The 18188-nt window shown below is 39.7% G+C and overlaps 1 protein-coding gene across 1 annotated transcript; it reads left to right on the top strand.

The window, feature by feature from the left end:
- The first annotated feature begins 12992 nt into the window (after positions 1-12992).
- LOC110895275 (26S proteasome regulatory subunit S10B homolog B) lies at positions 12993-17308 on the top strand. Its single transcript, XM_022142558.2, has 10 exons — positions 12993-13210; positions 14616-14735; positions 14871-15007; positions 15089-15250; positions 15349-15435; positions 15522-15608; positions 15737-15874; positions 16444-16635; positions 16715-16813; positions 17063-17308. Exons 1-10 carry the CDS (start codon positions 13108-13110, stop codon positions 17135-17137), a joined length of 1200 nt encoding a protein of 399 aa, XP_021998250.1. The 5' UTR covers positions 12993-13107; the 3' UTR covers positions 17138-17308.
- The last annotated feature ends 880 nt before the right edge of the window (positions 17309-18188 follow it).

Consider the following 18188-nt stretch of genomic DNA (forward strand, 5'->3'; position numbering starts at 1 on the left):
GACAGAGTTGAGACGTCATTTTCGTATCCTATTTCAAGTCCCAAGGTCGGCTATTTATAGCAATTTTTGAGACTCCCTTACGGACCGTATGCCTGATCCCTTACGGTCCGTAAGCTAAGCAGTCTAATTATAGGCTGCCTAGGCTTGGGACTAGCTTAGCTGATTCAAAAATTTGGTCAAATCATAATTCAACAACGAAAATTATTGATAATTATCATTAGGGTTTATCCCCCCCTGAGTTTTAGGGGCCTTGACCCTGATTCCGATTGTTATGAAAATTTTAGGGTTGGTGCAGAATTACTTGGGTGTCTCAATTAGGGTTTTCTTATTGATTAATTATCATTCTAATTATGGATTTTAATGAGAGTTATTACAGGCTCTCTTATACATTTGGATATTTGGGCTTGTAGTTCAGAGGTGGGTATAACTGGGCTGTTGTTATTGTACCGTGTCTGTTACAACTGATTATGTTCCAGTTTTATATGTTGTGTATTTGTTCAGGGTTATATATGAAATATTCCAGGGGCTCCGATCATCTATGCGTATATTTTTGGACTAAAGTGTAACTTCAGCAGTTACATTATATAAAAGTCTCACTTGTGCACAGCTAGGGTTTCCAGATCATTCTTTCATTCTCGTATCGTCTCTTTCGTTGCCTCTCGGCTGTTTGTTGATCTGCTGGAAGTTCCATTGAAGATTTAGAGCAGATTTTACACTTGCAGTATTTTGTATTGTTCGATCCTGTGGATCGTTGTCTTTTTGGTTGTATCATTCCCTTTAATCAACTGATTTATCATCAGTTGGTTACTTGTTACCTGTATTGTTCATAGATCTTACACTTTGTAAGATCAAGGGTGGTTTGGGTGTTTTTCTGGGTTGGTTAAGAAATAAAAACTTTACGTCACGGTTTTGTCGCTATTTCTGGTGTTGTAGTTTATTTGTCTTGATTAATAGCTTTCATACCATTTTTACAGATCAATCAGTGAATTAGTATGAAATTATGCTTGTGTATGAATTAGAACCATCGTTAGAGGGTGTTTTATGCTTGATTTCGTTTGTATTGAAAGTTTGAAGGAAAACCCATTTGTTCTAGTAGTATGATAGTATTGAAGTTAGATAAATTGAGTAGTTTTTTGATTGATGAATGAATATGTATCAGAAAATTTATGAATTGTTATGTTGTAGAAAGAACAAGTTGTGTGAATTTTAGTCGATTAAAAAGAATTGTGAATATTGCTAGTGAAATTATGCATTGGGTACATGTACATAAAGCCTAAAATGTTGTATGCACATATAACACCCCGTGTTTTCGAATGTCAAAGTCAAAGTCAAAGTCCAAGTCAACTTTGACTTTCTTTGACTGTAAATAGTCTATTTTATGTTTTATTTGTATTATGTGGAGTAAGTGTTGTAATCAAGAAAGAATCAAAGTAATCGAATGTGTAATCGACGCGAAGCGACTTACGATTGTGAATAGTAGGAAGTAACAATGCGATAAAGTTAACTAATCAGTAATCAAACCGATCTAACTATCATCGAACTCGAATCTCGAATTACACGAACTTTGGTTGTTGCTATACGTGTGTGTGTGCCATATGTGTTACCTGTGCGTGCTTACTTTATGTTTTGTGTGGTGATCAATCGAAACTCGAAGCTCAAATCGAATGCAATCGAAATCGAATTACGACGAATAGTAACGTAAGGATAGGTTGAAGTATAGATGATTTTATGTTAGATATAGTGGTTGGGATTAAAAGTAATTTGATTAGGAAACTCTATCGTATTCATATCGTCTTTAATTGTAATCAAAACGTCAAAAATCGTCACACTGAACACTCGAACCAGGCTGTTGATCAATCAGGCTGTCAGCCGATCGAACAGCCCAGCCGATCGGACAGACTGTCCGATCGAACAGGCTGTCCGATCGGCCAACCCTTTCCTCTTTTGGAGCCTATAAATAGGGCTGTCATTGTCACTCTTTACCACTTTTGGAAAGCTCTGAACGACCAACTCGTGCTCCTCTTCCTTCCTCAGATTTCTTCCGATTCCGGTAAGTTTTCATCCTAAATCTTGTACTTTCTTGATCAAAACATGCTCCTACACCTTTCTATCTTTCAAATCTTGATTTCTAACTGTGAAATCATCAAGATATAAGCATTCTTGGATGATGTCATCATGGTGTTCTTCAAGAACATCATGTTATGGCTTCAATCCACTATGAATAGCTCGGATCTAACCAATTTCCACATAAACAAGCTAAGATCTATCAAAGATCTAAACATTTACATGATGTGAAGGATTGAAAGAAGGATTTCCAACTTTCTTTCAACTCTTTTACACTCAATGCCTTCAAACCAGTAGAAACGGAGCTTGAACCAACTCACTAGTCATTCCAATGGTTGTGTGGTTCAACATCCGGGTTCTATCTACGAGGTTCACCGACTTCGGGTTAAACGTTAAACGACCATTCAGAACCGTTAACCGGCCAGACTTGGGTGATTCCTGTCCGAGCAGGGGAAACAAGTAAGAACGAAGGTTCCATGGTTCAGCTTGTTGTCAAACTACCTCAATATAACGTCAAATAATCAGAACAACCAAGTGTTAGACGAACAGGCCGACCAGGTCAGGATGCTGGCCGAACGGTTAGGCTGTTCGAACGAACAGCCCAACCGATCGGACATGCCAGCCGATCGACCAGGCCATCCGATCGGCTAGCATATGGCCCCATACCTTACAATTTCATGAAGTATGGTATTGAACGAGGTACTGTTCGATCGAACAGCTGTTCGTCAACATTACTCCTCGGATCATGAGATACTATGCTTCAACACTTAGTCGATTTTCAATTCGTTGTCGTCTAGGAATGCCATCCGATCGAGCATGTTATTCGATCGAGTAGGCTGTTCAATTGAGTGACCTCCTGATGAGGACTACTACTAAAGTTCCTAACCGATCGGTTATGCCGACCGATCAAATGGACCGTTCGATCGATCGACCTGAAAGGTAAGAACACTTCAGTGTTCTCAAATACTACAACGAAAACTTCAAAAGTTCAAATCCTCACACACAAACACATCCTACTCAAAGGAAGAAACAATCCACTCGAACAGTCCAGCCGATCGAGCCTACCAGCCGATCGAACAGACTGTCCGAACGGATTGTCTAACCGGACGAACATCCCATCCGATCGAACCTGCTGATCGATCGACCAGGCTGTTCGACCCACTTACACTTGTTTCCATTCTACCTTCATCGTTGTGCTATCGAACTGTTCAGGCTAACCCCACTCTCAAGCGCTCCCTTCAATCCACCAAATCAAACGCTGTGAGTTTACTCGATCCCTTTTTGCTTTTAGCACTTTTGGGTGTTACAAACGTTACTTATATCAAAACACAATCGATCACACTACTCAACTATTTGAACGCTAACCAAAATTCATGTATTACGTGACTAAATGAATGCTTGTTGATTGTGTTTACACGTGGAATGTTGTCTACCTGCCTTAACGACGTAGTACTATAGTTTGGACTCAGCACCCATTCACAAGGGGGTTATTAAGGACAATTACTTGCATGGATTACGGTGGTAATCATGTATTGCGAACCGTCCCGGACGGTCAACCCGCAGTCATTGGTATCGATAGGTCCATGTCGAATTGTCGATAATTAACATGCTTCGTTTTCCTCTGTGTGTTTAAGATGTTTGCTTGCTAGGAAAGCAAGGCTAGAATAAAGCTCTAGAGGGCCCCAACAAATAGTTGTCTGTCAGGAAAGAGCAACTGGAGCATAGTTGTCTGTAGATCTTGTCAGGCTGGGTCTTTAGGAGCATTTGAACAATATTCATTTGTCTTATTTAAATCTGAGTTGTCGGAACACGATATTTGACTAGTTGTTATCTGTAATAATTTGTTTGTTAGTTGGGACACGGTATGGGACGTGTTATTTAAACTGAATAGTGATGATAATTGTTATGGAAACTTCTGGACAATCTGTTTCGCTCAGTGCCATGCCCCGATGATTCCGCCATCGGTTGGGGTGTGACAGATTGGTATCAGAGCCATAACTATAGGGAATTAGGCAAGACACGACCTAGTCCGAGTCGCTGTCTTAGAGACCTAGACTATAGTTAGGAACCAACAGACCAAGTTTAGGTGCTATATCCTGCTATTCTTCGCTATCACTGCACTCGTAATCTCAAATAAAGTCAAGCGATTTAGCCGAGATTAGGTGTGAAAGCCGCAAACTCTCGACTAAATTGTTCGATCAATGCAGATTTTGTCAGTTTATCAATGTTTTCCTTATTATTTTCGATAACGAACGAGGAGAATTATACCAAAACAGGAGTGAAATCCATATTTTGATGAATAACCTCCTCAAATTTTACTAAAACAAGGAAGAAATTGCTAAGCCAGGGGTGAAACCCGAACCTTGGCAACTTATTCCAACTTTCACTCATCTCAACAAAGCCTCGACGGACTCCAACGACCTTAACTCACGAGTATGACTTAGGGAATACGTGTTGAATGCCCAAGAATCGAGGCAGAAACGCGATCCCGAAAGTTGGAAAGTGACGACAAGTCTATCATGAATAGTCAAATCGCTTTGGGTAGTCAATGTCTAGTAGCCGCAGACAATCCATTTCCTCGATTTTACATGTTTCGATTCTGAGCCCGCAACTGCCGACTCTGATAATTCGTTGATTTTATGTGTTTTATGTGTAATTACCTGTTTATGTGTTAATTTTGAAGTTCGCCCGATTTTTGCTATCACTTCGATCGACACACACGACTCGTATTGTTATTCTACCTCAAAACGCTAACAAGTCGTTGCAATTCTAGGCGATACTATAAAGCGATATACGCTATACTGTACTCGACATGCTATACGATTATGCGATACTACTCGTTATGCTATACGAACGACACGCGAACTTTGAACGATAAGATCTTGAGGTAGTCAGAATACTCTGTGTGCTTATAAGAGAACTGCGTGCTTAACTGCATCTGTGAATAAATGCCTATGTGCTTATGTGCTTCTGTGCTTATGTGTCTCTGTGCTCTACGTGCCTATGTGCTTCTGTGATTACGTGAACCTGTGGTTATGTGCCTACGTGTTTATGTGATGCGTGTTTCGACGTGTTTCTAAGCTTTAGTAACAGTAGACGTGCGAGGTGAGATTCGATTTGTTGTGTCTGAGACATACGACGATGTCTGTTGCAGACCATGTCGTCATCTGGACACCAAACCCCACTTACTCGCCAAGAGAAGAGAGACAGGTGTCTCGCTACTATCATTGCCAAGAGCATGGCAAAAGTTGTGAGCGATGTCTTTGAAAACGCCAGAAAATCGTCTGAGGAGTCGCGAATCGATGCTCCTAAGGATGCCAACAAGACTAGTTTCAGCTTCAAACAGTTTAAAGCATGCGGACCCAAAGAATTCACCGGAGAAGATGGCCCTACCGCCATGTTTCAATGGTTCGATTCAGTTGAAGTCACTCTGCGCCAAAGCGGTTGTCCTGAAAATCTCCGCACCCTCAATGCTACAGGCGTCTTCCAGTCCCGAGCTCTAGACTGGTGGACGGCCGAACGAAACAAGCGCGGAAATGATGCAGCTTATGAGTTGACTTGGGAGGAGTTGAAGGCTATTATGATGGACGAATTTTGCCCTCCCCATGAACGCCAAAAGCTGGAGGACGAGTTTTGGAACATCAAGCAGAAGGATGGAGACAACGCTGCTTTAACTGCACGCTTTAAACAGCTCAGCATCATTTGTCCCGATCAGGTCAAGACGTCAGACATGGCCATCAAGAAGTATATTCGAACTCTACCCGACTACGTTGTCGATTTCATTCATGCTGCCAAGCCATCATCGATTGAAGAGACCTACCTGCTTGCCGCTGAGATCAATGACAAGCGGGTAAAGTCTGGTTTTTGGGATAAGCATACCAAGTCTCTACACCAAGCCACCGCCACGTCAACCATCGACACCACCACTGCTCAACCCTCCAAGTCATCAAGAAGAAAGAAGAAGCACAACAACAACAGCTCCAGCAACAAGAACTGTGCTGTGACAACGACTGCTGCTCCCTTGCAAGCCGTACCGGCCCAGCAGCAGTCTCACCACCGGCAAGTTCCAGTGATCAATGCGCCGCCAGCTAAGCGCGCTTACACAGGTCCCCACCCGCTCTGCCCGACATACTCATACCATCATCCGGTGGGAATCGCCTGTCGTTTCTGCGCCCACTGCAACCTCTACGGGCATTTCACTACGAATTGTCGCTATGGTCCCCGTCAAGCCCCAGATCAAGCCGCCGCTCACCAAGCTCTACTTCCAGCCCCTCAAGGCCAACCAGCAACTCAAGCACCCGCGGTCAATGCTCGAGTCTGCTTTGCATGTTGTGACCCTAACCACTTTGCAAACATGTGCCCGAACAGGGTTGTGAAACAAGAACCCCAGCAGCAGCAGCAGCAGCAATAGCCTCAGCAGCAACAGCAAGCAGCCCGTGCCAGAACCTTTAACATCAATGCCCGTCAAGCCCAGGCTGACAACAACGTGGTTAATGGTACGTTCCTTGTGAATGGTATTTATGCATCATGTTTGTTTGATACTAGAGCCGATAACTGCTTTGTGTCATTTGAATTCGAGAAGCTCCTTAGTCGTAAGCGTTCTTATTTTCCCTCGTCATTCGAAGTCGAAGTTGCTACTGGAAGAACCGTCGCTGTTAACTCTGTTCTCCGTGATTGTACCCTCGAGCTAAACAATCACATCTTTCCAATCGATCTTATTCCGATGCAACTCGGAAGTTTTGATATCATAGTAGGCATGGACTTTCTTCGCGAAAACCATGCTGAAGTCGTGTGCTTCGAAAAGATGATTCGATTCTCGCTCGCGAATGGTGATCTATTATGTGTGTACGGTGAAACAGCTTCGAAAGGTCTCAAACTTATGTCATGCGTCCAAGCTAGCAAGTATCTCCGCAAGGAATACAACGCTTTCTTGGCCAACATTGTAGTAGCAGAGAAGGAAAAGAAAAAGAAGGTTGAAGTCAAGGACGTCCCAGTGGTTCGCGAATTTCCTCAGGTATTCCCTGATGACCTTCCCGGACTACCGCCAAGTCGTGATATCGACTTTCGTATCGACCTTATTCCTGGAGCTAACCCTGTTGCTAAAGCCCTTATCGACTCGCGCCATCCGAAATGAGGGAACTCTCAAACCAACTCCAGGAGTTACTTGAAAAAGGCTTTATTCGCCCGAGCACCTCTCCTTGGGGCGCGCCAGTCCTTTTCGTCAAAAAGAAGGATGGGTCGTTCAGGATGTGCATCGACTATCGGGAATTGAATAAGCTGACCATCAAGAACCGTTACCCTTTGCCTCGAATCGATGACTTATTTGATCAGCTGCAAGGTGCCAAGTGTTTCTCGAAGATCGATCTACGTTCAGGCTATCCTCAGTTGCGCATTCAAGAGGAAGATATACCTAAAACAGCCTTTCGCACTCGATACGGCCACTATGAGTTCGTTGTTATGCCTTTTGGTCTAACCAACGCACCCGCGGTGTTTATGGATCTGATGAATCGCGTGTGTAAGCCTTATCTTGACCGTTTCGCCAAGTGTTAGACGAACAGGCCGACCAGGTCAGGATGCTGGCCGAACGGTTAGGCTGTTCGAACGAACAGCCCAACCGATCGGACATGCCAACCGATCGACCAGGCCAGCCGATCGGCTAGCATATGGCCCCACACCTTACTATTTCATGAAGTATGGTATTGAACGAGGTACTGTTGATCGAACAGCTGTTCGTCAACATTACTCCTCGGATCATGAGATACTATGCTTCAACACTTAGTCGATTTTCAATTCGTTGTCGTCTAGGAATGCCACCCGATCGAGCATGCTATTCGATCGAGTAGGCTGTTCGATTGAGTGACCTCCTGATGAGGACTACTACTGAAGTTCCTAACCGATCGGTTATGCCGACCGATCGAACGGACCGTTCGATCGATCGACCTGAAAGGTAAGAACACTTCAGTGTTCTCAAATACTACAACGAAAACTTCAAAAGTTCAAATCCTCACACACAAACACATCCTACTCAAAGGAAGAAACAATCCACTCGAACAGTCCAGCCGATCGAGCCTACCGGCCGATCGAACAGACTGTCCGAACGGATTGTCTAACCGAACGAACATCCGTCCGATCGAACCTGCTGATCGATCGACCAGGCTGTTCGACCCACTTACACTTGTTTCCATTCTACGTGTTCTTCATCGTTGTGCTATCGAACTGTTCAGGCTAACCCCACTCTCAAGCGCTCCCTTCAATCCACCACATTAAACGCTGTGAGTTTACTCGATCCCTTTTTTGCTTTTAGCACTTTTGGGTGTTACATACGTTACTTATATCAAAACACAATCGATCACACTACTCAACTATTTGAACGCTAACCAAAATGCATGTATTACGTGACTAAATGAATGCTTGTTGATTGTGTTTACACGTGGAATGCTGTCTACCTACCTTAACGACGTAGTACTATAGTTTGGACTCAGCACCCGTTCACACGGGGGTTGTTAAGGACAATTACTTGCATGGATTACGGTGGTAATCATGTATTGCGAACCGTCCCGGACGGTCAACCCGCAGTCATTGGTATCGATAGGTCCATGTCGATAATTAACATACTTCGTTTTCCTCTGTGTGTTTAAGATGTTTGCTTGCTAGGAAAGCGAGGCTAGAATAAAGCTCTAGAGGCCCCCAACAAATAGTTGTCTGTCAGGAAAGAGCAACTAGAGCATAGTTGTCTGTAGATCTTGTCAGGCTGGGTCTTTAGGAGCATTTGAACAATATTTATTTGTCTTATTTAAATCTGAGTTGTCGGAACAGGATATTTGACTAGTTGTTATCTGTAATAATTTGTTTGTTATTTGGGACACGGTATGGGACATGTTATTTAAACTGAATAGTGATGATAATTGTTATGGAAACTTCTGGACAATCTGTTTCACTCAGTGCCATGCCCCGATGATTCCGCCATCGGTTGGGGTGTGACAGCACACCTTGTGTTCGTTAAAATGGCTCAATGAAAAACTATGAGATTTTGAATGGATTGGAAGGTGATGAATTGCATAAATAGGATATAGTATTGATGAATTTCGAGATATGAAATGGAATGTGATTGATGTGTGAATGTGATTATTATGTAGTGGATGAAATAAACTAAATAAGAATGAATTATGTGTAGGAGTGAAAGAAGAAGGAGCTAATTTCGGTCCGCAACAAAAGGCTCAAGAACGAGGTGAGTTTGTTACTTACAAGTTTATTCAATATATTAGTAGCTTGTTCCTTTAAATATTAGTTGCATAATGGAAGACGTAGTATTGAAATGAGAACGCAAAAGTAGAGCTCTGTATCGGTCCGTGATGAACGGGTCGGTCGGGTTAGAATGAGAATTAATGAGTTTAAGTTTTCTCTATGTTCCGTGTAAACGGGTTGTGATAGAATGAGATGCAAAAGTAAGAATGAGGTAACGAAGTTGGTTACATAAACAAGAATGTCGATTACGAGAATGAATTAGTTATGCGTGGTTCAAAAATTAAAAGTGGTGATGATTAGTTCACCAAGTTCATTGATGAGTTAATTGTAGGGGTGCAAACGAGCCGAGCTACTCGCGAGCTACTCGAGCTCGGCTCGAAAAAAAGCTCGAACGAGCCGAGCTTAAACGAGCTCGAGTCCGAGCCTAAAAACCAAGTTCGTTTAGTAAACGAGTCCGAGCCTGAGCTTCGCTTATCGAGCTCGAGCCGGCTCGCGAGCCTAAACGAGCTTTCTGTTTATATATTTTTTATTAATATATTAAACATCTATTTATATAATAATAACTACCATTAATAATAATTTTATAATTAATACAAATTAATTAATAAATACTAAACGAGTCGAGCCCGAGCCGAGCTCGAGCTTGAAAAATTACCTTCGAGCCGAGCTCGAGCTTGAAAAATTACCTTCGAGCCGAGCTCGAGCTTTAGAAATAAAGTTCAAATCAAGTCGAGCTTGAGCTCGAGCTTTCATATGTTAAACGAGCTCGAGCTCGAGCCTGGTCGAGCTCGGGCTCGGCTCGGCTCGGCTCGTTTGCACCCCTAGTTAATTGAGATATGAAGATTATGCTAATGACGTTTGTTGTATTGGTTTTAGGTAAAAAGTCAAGCTTAGATGCTATCGCTTCGTTCGGAATCGAACACACCTTGACCGCCTTTATGCGCTTCCACAAATTTTTAATGTATCATCAATGGGTCAATACTTTTGTTTAATTAGGCTATGTTGGTAGATATAAACTCTAAACTTAAAGTTGTAAATCTTTTGTCAAATACTAGTTTTAATGGTCGTTTTAAAAGGTTCTAAAGTGTTATGATTTTATTATGTCTTTTTAAATGCGTTGTAGGTTTAGTTGTTGAATGTTATTAAACAGGGAATTGTTTATATTACGAACGTGTCATGTCCGAATTTTATTAGATAATAGTATGAATTATTGCATTTTCGGAATTAGAATTTTAGGCGTTTCACTTTTTATGTAAGTATTGAAGAAAAACATATTCAGTCTGATCTAAAGATGAAGATAATGTCCTGAAGATCAAACTACAAGAAGAAATGAGAGAGGACATTTGAAAAGAACAACACATCTTCATCAAAGAAGCTGATCAAGAACAAAAGAAGGTTATCAGAAAGACCATTTTGATGGATCTGATGATATTTCTGATGAAATATCATCAGTTTCTGGTAAATCTGATCATCGGACTTTCTGATGACTTGTTCATCAGAATTTCTGATGAAGTGGTTATCAGAAATTCTGATAAACACCACTTGTCTGAACGAGTTCTAGTCTGCCACAATAACCGAAGCAACTTGACATTATTGGATTCCATGATATAACCGAACCAACTTGACATTATTGAATTCAATGAATATGCTAAGAAACTACTTTTGTATGACAAATGCATGAATAAACAAATGTTTATTCATGCCCCCTAGGCTTTCTATAAATAGAAAGCTCTTCAGCAAAGGACAATGAGTTAAGCATTATACTGGCTTTTAATGGTTCAGACCTCTTACGGGTTCAACACTTAATGGTTGAGACTTCTTACTAATTCAGCACTTAACTATTCAGAAGTTACCAAACAGCCCCTAGGTTTTGTAAAGGAAGTGATTGGTTTTTCCAGTACCATTTTTTGTGTTTTAACATGTTCAGGTCAAGTATTACCGGGTTGGAACATGTTTCAAATCATAGAATATAGAACCGATCTCTAACCGGTGAGTAGGGTCAGGTATAAAATCGGGTACTCCATATAGGGCCGACAATTTTAGACACGTATACGAATACACGACACGAACCTACATGAAGTTAACAGGTATCGTGTATGGCCTTAACAGGTAACAAGTACTAAACAGGTAGACACGAAAATACTTGTTAATTTTCATGTCTAAACAGGTAAAATACTTGTTTACCTGTTTAGTACCTGTTAATACATGTTAACAATTTTAAAATATAATAAAAAATATAATTTAGTGTGACCACGTGATTTGAAAACCTGATTTTATCACTTATCTTTCTAGTTTCCCTAACCCTTCCCGTTCCCATTCCAATTACCTTTACATTGTTTTGAATGGATGTTATGAATTATTTAAACCTTTTGTGATTTGTCATTTATGGATTTTGTTTCAAACTTGTTACGGATTATGCGTTTATGCATTATTTAAGCCTATTGTGAACTTTTAAAAACTTTTGTTTCACTAAACAAGTTCCTATATATGTAATTATTGAAACATTTGTAAACATGTATTAACAGGTAATTATCGTGTATACATGTTAAAAAATATTTCGTGTTCGTGTATGGAAAACTGGACACGAAACCCTATCGTGTCGTGTTCGTGTATAGGATTTCGTGTATCGTGTATACGAATTATTAAAATACCGGGTTTTAGTTTTTTTCCGGGTATTTTCCGGTACCCGTTCTGTTTAACCCAAATCTAAACACTAGGGCTGTTCACGAGCCGAGCCGAACCGAGCGGACCTTTGCTCGTGCTTGGCTCGTTTACAAACCGAACCGAGCGGAGCGGCTCATTTAAAACCGAGCCTCAAATCAATCGAGCATTTTTCGAGCAATAAAAATTTCGAGCGAGCGCCGAGCGAAATTCGAGCGATTTGGACAACCGTGTTACCCGATTTAAATTTGCTGAGAGAGAAATTAACAATGTTGGGTCTCAAGTTTTTATGTCTTAAAAAATATGCACATTTAATAGCACACTATTTTTCTTACTAATAACAATGTTGTGGCCGACGAGGCGATGATCATATTGCACAAATAGTTACGTTGAGAGCAGGAAATGATCGACTTAGGGTAACGACATGAAACATTGAGGCGATGAACAAACTATCTTTTATCGATTTAGGGTTTAACTTTTAGTTTTAATATTAATTTTTTTATTGGTGTGGTTGGGCTAGTACGTATAGATATAGTTGTAAATTTGTATATCGTTTACCAAAATCTAATAGAGTAGTACATATAAAACTATCAAATTAATTTATGTTTAAGTATATATGTATGTCTAAGTGTGTATACATATATAGGTGTGTATGTATTATGTATAATTTATACTTGTGTGTATATACATGTTTATATATGTATGTGTATAGGTATATGTATATGTATACTAATTAAAATAATAATTCGAGCCGAACCGAGCCGAGCGGACCTTTGCTCATGCTTGGCTCGTTTACAAACCGAACCGAGCAGAGCGGCTCGTTTGCAACCGAGCGACAAATCGAACGAGCATTTTCCGAGCAGTTTTCGAACGAGCGTCGAGCGAGCGACGAGCGGCGAGCGATTTGAACGGCCCTACTAAACACGTCTATAACCATACAATAAGCCCAATTACTTGAAGCCCAATAAGGGCCCAATCATCCTAACCGGAGTATATAGATGTGATTCAAATTGGGGGTTACCAGCCAAGTGGTTCTTTTCTTGATCAACAAGCCAGTATAACTCTCTTCTTCTTCTTCTTCACCAATTTCCCCTTTAGCGACCATTTCAATCCGTCACATAAAGATCCATCCTCTCCATGACGAGTGAAGGCGAAGATGCCGTTCGTCGCCGAGGCGCCATTACCGAGTACCGGAAGAAGATGCTTCAACATAAAGAGCTCGATTCTCGAGTTCGAGTAGGTCAGATATCAGATCTCTTTGCATATATAAGCCCTAATTATGTCTGTATCTATAATTAATTAATTATTATGTTCAATGAATGATAATATGTATTTTTGTTATGTAATTTACTGGTTTAGTGGAGTTTGAGGGTTCTGTATGCTAGTGGTTTTGTGAAATTTGCCTTGGTGTTGTGGTAATTTTGGTGTGTTTGGTGAATGTTTAGTGTCTGATTATAGGATTTAATCGGTTTCGTTCGGTTTATTACAGATGTTATGGTCTTAATTGATGTTTACCGGTGTTGTAGAAAGGTAGATGATAGTGCGAATGTGAGACTAGAGTATGTACATGAAAGGACTGTTAATTAGCACAGTAGTTATGTTTATATATCGATGCCAGTTGGTGTGTTGTATGGTATGTGTCGCATGGGTTCTTTCGGTAGACTTGTTGAATGGATGTAGCTGAAGTGAAGTAACTCTTGGCAGTATTATTAGAAATTTTTTGAACGCTGTTAAGTGTTAACAGCAGGTCATGTGTGTACATGTTTATTGTGCTGCTTTCTTGCGGGATCGTGAGGTTGGTTTCAAATGGCATTTTGCGTTAAGCTTATCATCTTATCATTTATAGGCATTCTTAAAAGTCTGATATTAGTTTTTGGTTTAAAAGAGTGCGCTGAGGCGTGAGGCGCAGGTGCTGGCGTCTTCGGTAGGCAGGCTGAGGTGCGAGTAAAACAGGAATAGCATAAAAATGCATTTTTTTAGACTTAGGTGCGCGCCTCTTGTATTTTGGGTGTTTTATGCATCAAACTGTTGTACAATAGGTTCTTTGGCTAGTACAAGTAGGTAAAATCATATATTGTCTTTATTTACAGCTATATTTTGGATAAGGGACGATAAAAACCTATGTGATGTATAAAAAAATTATATAATCACCTTGCACTCTGGGTACAAAACCTTGTCGCTTTTGTGCGCTTCTCACCTTTTTAAAACCAAAGAATAGTTACATCTTTACTTTCGTGGGCAGTGGTGTGATTGTAGTTCCCTTTTATTAACTACTTATCATTGATTTATTTCTTTCATGGTTTTTGCGATCTAACCAACATTCCAACCTAATCGTTGTTTGAAAAGAAAGGTTTTGCTTTACAAGACTATTTATCATTCATTTATTTATTTAGTGCCCCAACACTCTTAAATGGATTTCTCAGTTGTAGGTTAGATATTTCAACTTTCAAGTGGTGCAATGTCTTGATTTGTTTGTATATGACTCTAGTTTCCGTCGTTGCTTGATTAATATTTTTTTCACTTTTTTGGCATTATCATTCATATAGCTATATTATAGCTCATTGAAAAAGTATATCTAATGTTTGATTTTGTTCTATGCAAGTGTGCTTTGCTAGATTAACAATAGTATAACTTGATCTTTGTAGTGAGAGAGACTTTGCGGAGTACAAAAAAAGATTATGCCAAAACAGAAGATGATTTAAAGTCTCTTCAAAGTGTTGGACAGATTATAGGAGAAGTTCTCAGGCCTCTGGACAGCGAAAGATGTATCTAGTTCTTCCAATATTCTCTTGAACTCTCATTTAAACATTATACTAATCTCCTACTTGCAAATCGAACATTTCTATGCATCCTCAAAGTTCTTTCAAATAATTAATAAATCTTATGATGTTACATTACAGTGATAGTTAAAGCCAGTAGCGGTCCAAGGTATGTAGTTGGGTGCCGCAGTAAAGTGGACAAAGAAAAACTAACAGCTGGGACCAGAGTGGTTCTTGATATGACAACACTTACTATTATGCGAGCACTCCCCCGTGAAGTTAGTATACACACTAAATTTTTAACCAGTTCCATTGGTTGACCACTTGTTTTAACTAGCGTAATCATAATATTATTGCAGGTTGATCCAGTTGTTTATAACATGCTTCATGAAGATCCCGGAAACGTTAGCTATTCAGCAGTTGGAGGGCTGTCAGATCAGATTCGGGAACTTAGGGAATCCATAGAGTTGCCTCTGATGAATCCTGAACTCTTCATAAGGGTGGGCATCAAACCTCCAAAGGTACATACTGACCGTTATGCAATATTTACATTCAAGAAATGTATTGCTAAAGTTGTAAAACATTCGACAGAAGTGATTTCTCTTCTTTCTTTCACTAGGGTGTTCTTCTTTATGGACCTCCTGGTACTGGCAAGACTTTATTAGCTAGAGCGATTGCTAGCAACATAGATGCTAATTTTTTAAAGGTAATTCTTTGTTCTTTAATTATCTTTTAAGTTTCCGTAATATGGCTATCAATCTGTTCTTTATACATTTGAGAAATTGTTTGTAGGTTGTATCAAGTGCCATTATTGATAAATACATAGGAGAGAGTGCAAGATTGATCAGGGAAATGTTTAGTTATGCACGTGATCACCAAGTACTACTTCTAAATCTCTCTACTACTCTCAACATATCTTTGTTATTTTTTTATCGGCCAAAGATTAATTTTCTTTAATTCTTTACTTTTAGCAAGTGTTTTTATATTTTGTTTTTTAAATTTACCAGCCCTGCATCATATTTATGGACGAAATTGATGCCATTGGTGGACGCCGTTTTAGTGAGGGAACTAGTGCTGACCGTGAAATTCAAAGAACACTCATGGAACTGCTCAATCAGCTTGATGGATTTGATCAACTTGGGAAGGTTTTGAGATTTTTTTGTTCATTTTCATAAATTATAATATTGGTTTATGAAACCTGTATCATCTTAAACCATCTAAATTTTATTGGGAAGATAAGAGTAAAATACCATTTTCGTCTCTAAGGTTTGGCCAGTTTTGCGACTTTTGTCCAAAGGTTTGTTTTTCTGCATCCGGATCCAAAAGGTTTGAAATCTTTCCATTTTCATCTGGCTCGTTAACTCCATCCGTTTTTCTCCGTTAAGTCAGGGGTATTTCCGTCTTTTTTGTTAACTTAAAAGGCCAATTCGGTCTTTTTCAGGGGTATTTGGTCTTTTTACATAGAATGAAAAAGACCGAATTGCCCTTTAAGCTGGCAAAAAAGATGGAAATACCCCTGACACAACGAAGATAAATGGATGGAGTTAACGAGCCGGATAAAAATGGCTAGATTTCAAACCTTTTGGATCCAAATGCAAAAAAACAAACTGTTGGACGAAAGTCGCAGAACTCAGGGCCGAAAATGACATTTTACTCGGAAGATAATTAAACCTGCATACTTAGAGAGATGATTGTATTCTGTTAATTTCTTTAGGTTAAAATGATAATGGCGACAAACAGACCTGATGTTCTGGATCCGGCTCTGCTTCGTCCAGGTAGATTAGACAGGAAAATAGAGATCCCACTGCCAAACGAGCAATCAAGAATGGAAATTCTTAAAATTCATGCTGCTGGGATTGCTAAACACGGTGAAATTGATTATGAGGCTGTAGTCAAACTTGCTGAGGTATTGTATGGTTTTGAGTCAACATAAACAGTTATTTATTAATCTTTTCGAAATTTTAATGAATGGCGTTCTTCTTTAGGGGTTTAACGGAGCCGATCTTCGTAATGTGTGCACTGAAGCTGGTATGTCTGCAATCCGTGCAGAACGTGATTATGTTATCCATGAAGATTTCATGAAGGTAACAGTGATCATTAACTTCTTCTATCATTACATCAAACCCTTTTGTATTATTATTTATATATATGCACACACGTACATAAGTGCATATTAAACAAAATGAAAATAAGGGTTAAACGCCCGGATGCTGTTACGGAAACTGAACCGTATAAATCTAAAAGTGGCCTAACCGGCTGACTTGCTTTGGTTAGAGCAGTTTCAATGGTTTATGAACCTGAGATTGTTTTTTTTTTTATTTTTTATTTTTCAGGCTGTTCGTAAACTGAACGAGGCTAAGAAGCTGGAATCAAGTGCTCATTACAGTGCTGATTTTGGGAAAGAGTAAGATACTCTGTTGTTCTGTAAAAGATTCAACTACCTCCTGCTTTTATTTAATCGTCTAGTATGTACTGATATCACATTAGTCATGTTCTGTTTTTTACCCTCACGTATGCGACTCCCAGAGTTTATATAATGGGTGCATAATTTTAACGTTAAATCCACAAACACTTTTACATATCAAAATCAAACTACAGGCAGTGACAATGAAAGTGCCACCGAGCTCTGATAGCTGATGCGGTTGGCGGTTGCTATGCACAAAAATGCGTCGTTATGATAAAATTCCTCCCCTGTAATCTAATCCCTTATTTAAAATGGGACACTATATACAAGTTATCTTTTAATTATGTTGAAATATAGCCCAACAGATGCCATCGATGCCACATCACCCTTCCCAAACCCCTCTAGCGATCCTATACCCTTGAGCCTTAAAGATAACATTATACTGGTTGTGAAAAGTAGTATTACCATTAAAAGTTGGTCACATCTCTTTCACTTGAAACTTAATCAAAGGGTGTTGTAAGAAGTGATCATTAGCCTGAATTAAACTCGATATCGTCACAACGAAGTGTTCCTTCCTTCGTTATTGGGCAAGTGAAAGGAAACATACATTCATAAGCTTTGTGACATGCGCATACCAAAACTGTTCTACTAGCCAATTGCTAGCTAATAAAGAAAACGAAAAGATGTTGGGCACTCAAAAATAGTTACCAAGATAAGAGATGCAAAGCCTAGAAAAACCAAATGTGTTCTAAGTACGCATGTCAGTATCATCACTATGATTCCAAATATGTTTTTTTTTTAAATGATTATTTGTCACAACAAAATATCACTTTTAGGTTGTGGTGAAAAATAATCACGTATAAAGATACTTGAACACACAGTGCTTAAGAAACATACAAGTGCTCTTGACCGTGTAATAAAACACCATTGCCAACATTCGAACACCTAATGTGTTAATAGAACTCAGTTATATTTAAAACCGGATTATATTTCGAGGGATATATCATCAGTTTTGTAATAATTTTCGCAACTGCAATGACACAAGGATTATTTGT

Source organism: Helianthus annuus, chromosome 12, assembly GCF_002127325.2.
Source record: "Helianthus annuus cultivar XRQ/B chromosome 12, HanXRQr2.0-SUNRISE, whole genome shotgun sequence".
In the NCBI taxonomy this organism is placed as follows: Eukaryota; Viridiplantae; Streptophyta; class Magnoliopsida; order Asterales; family Asteraceae; genus Helianthus; species Helianthus annuus.

Coding starts and splice junctions, on each gene's coding strand:
- LOC110895275 (XM_022142558.2), top strand. CDS start 13,108: ATGACGAGTGAAGGCGAAGATGCCGTTCGTCGCCGAGGCGCCATTACC. Junction 14,736..14,870: donor GCCTCTGGACAGCGAAAGAT/GTATCTAGTTCT, acceptor GTTACATTACAG/TGATAGTTAAAGCCAGTAGC. Junction 15,875..16,443: donor GATTTGATCAACTTGGGAAG/GTTTTGAGATTT, acceptor TAATTTCTTTAG/GTTAAAATGATAATGGCGAC.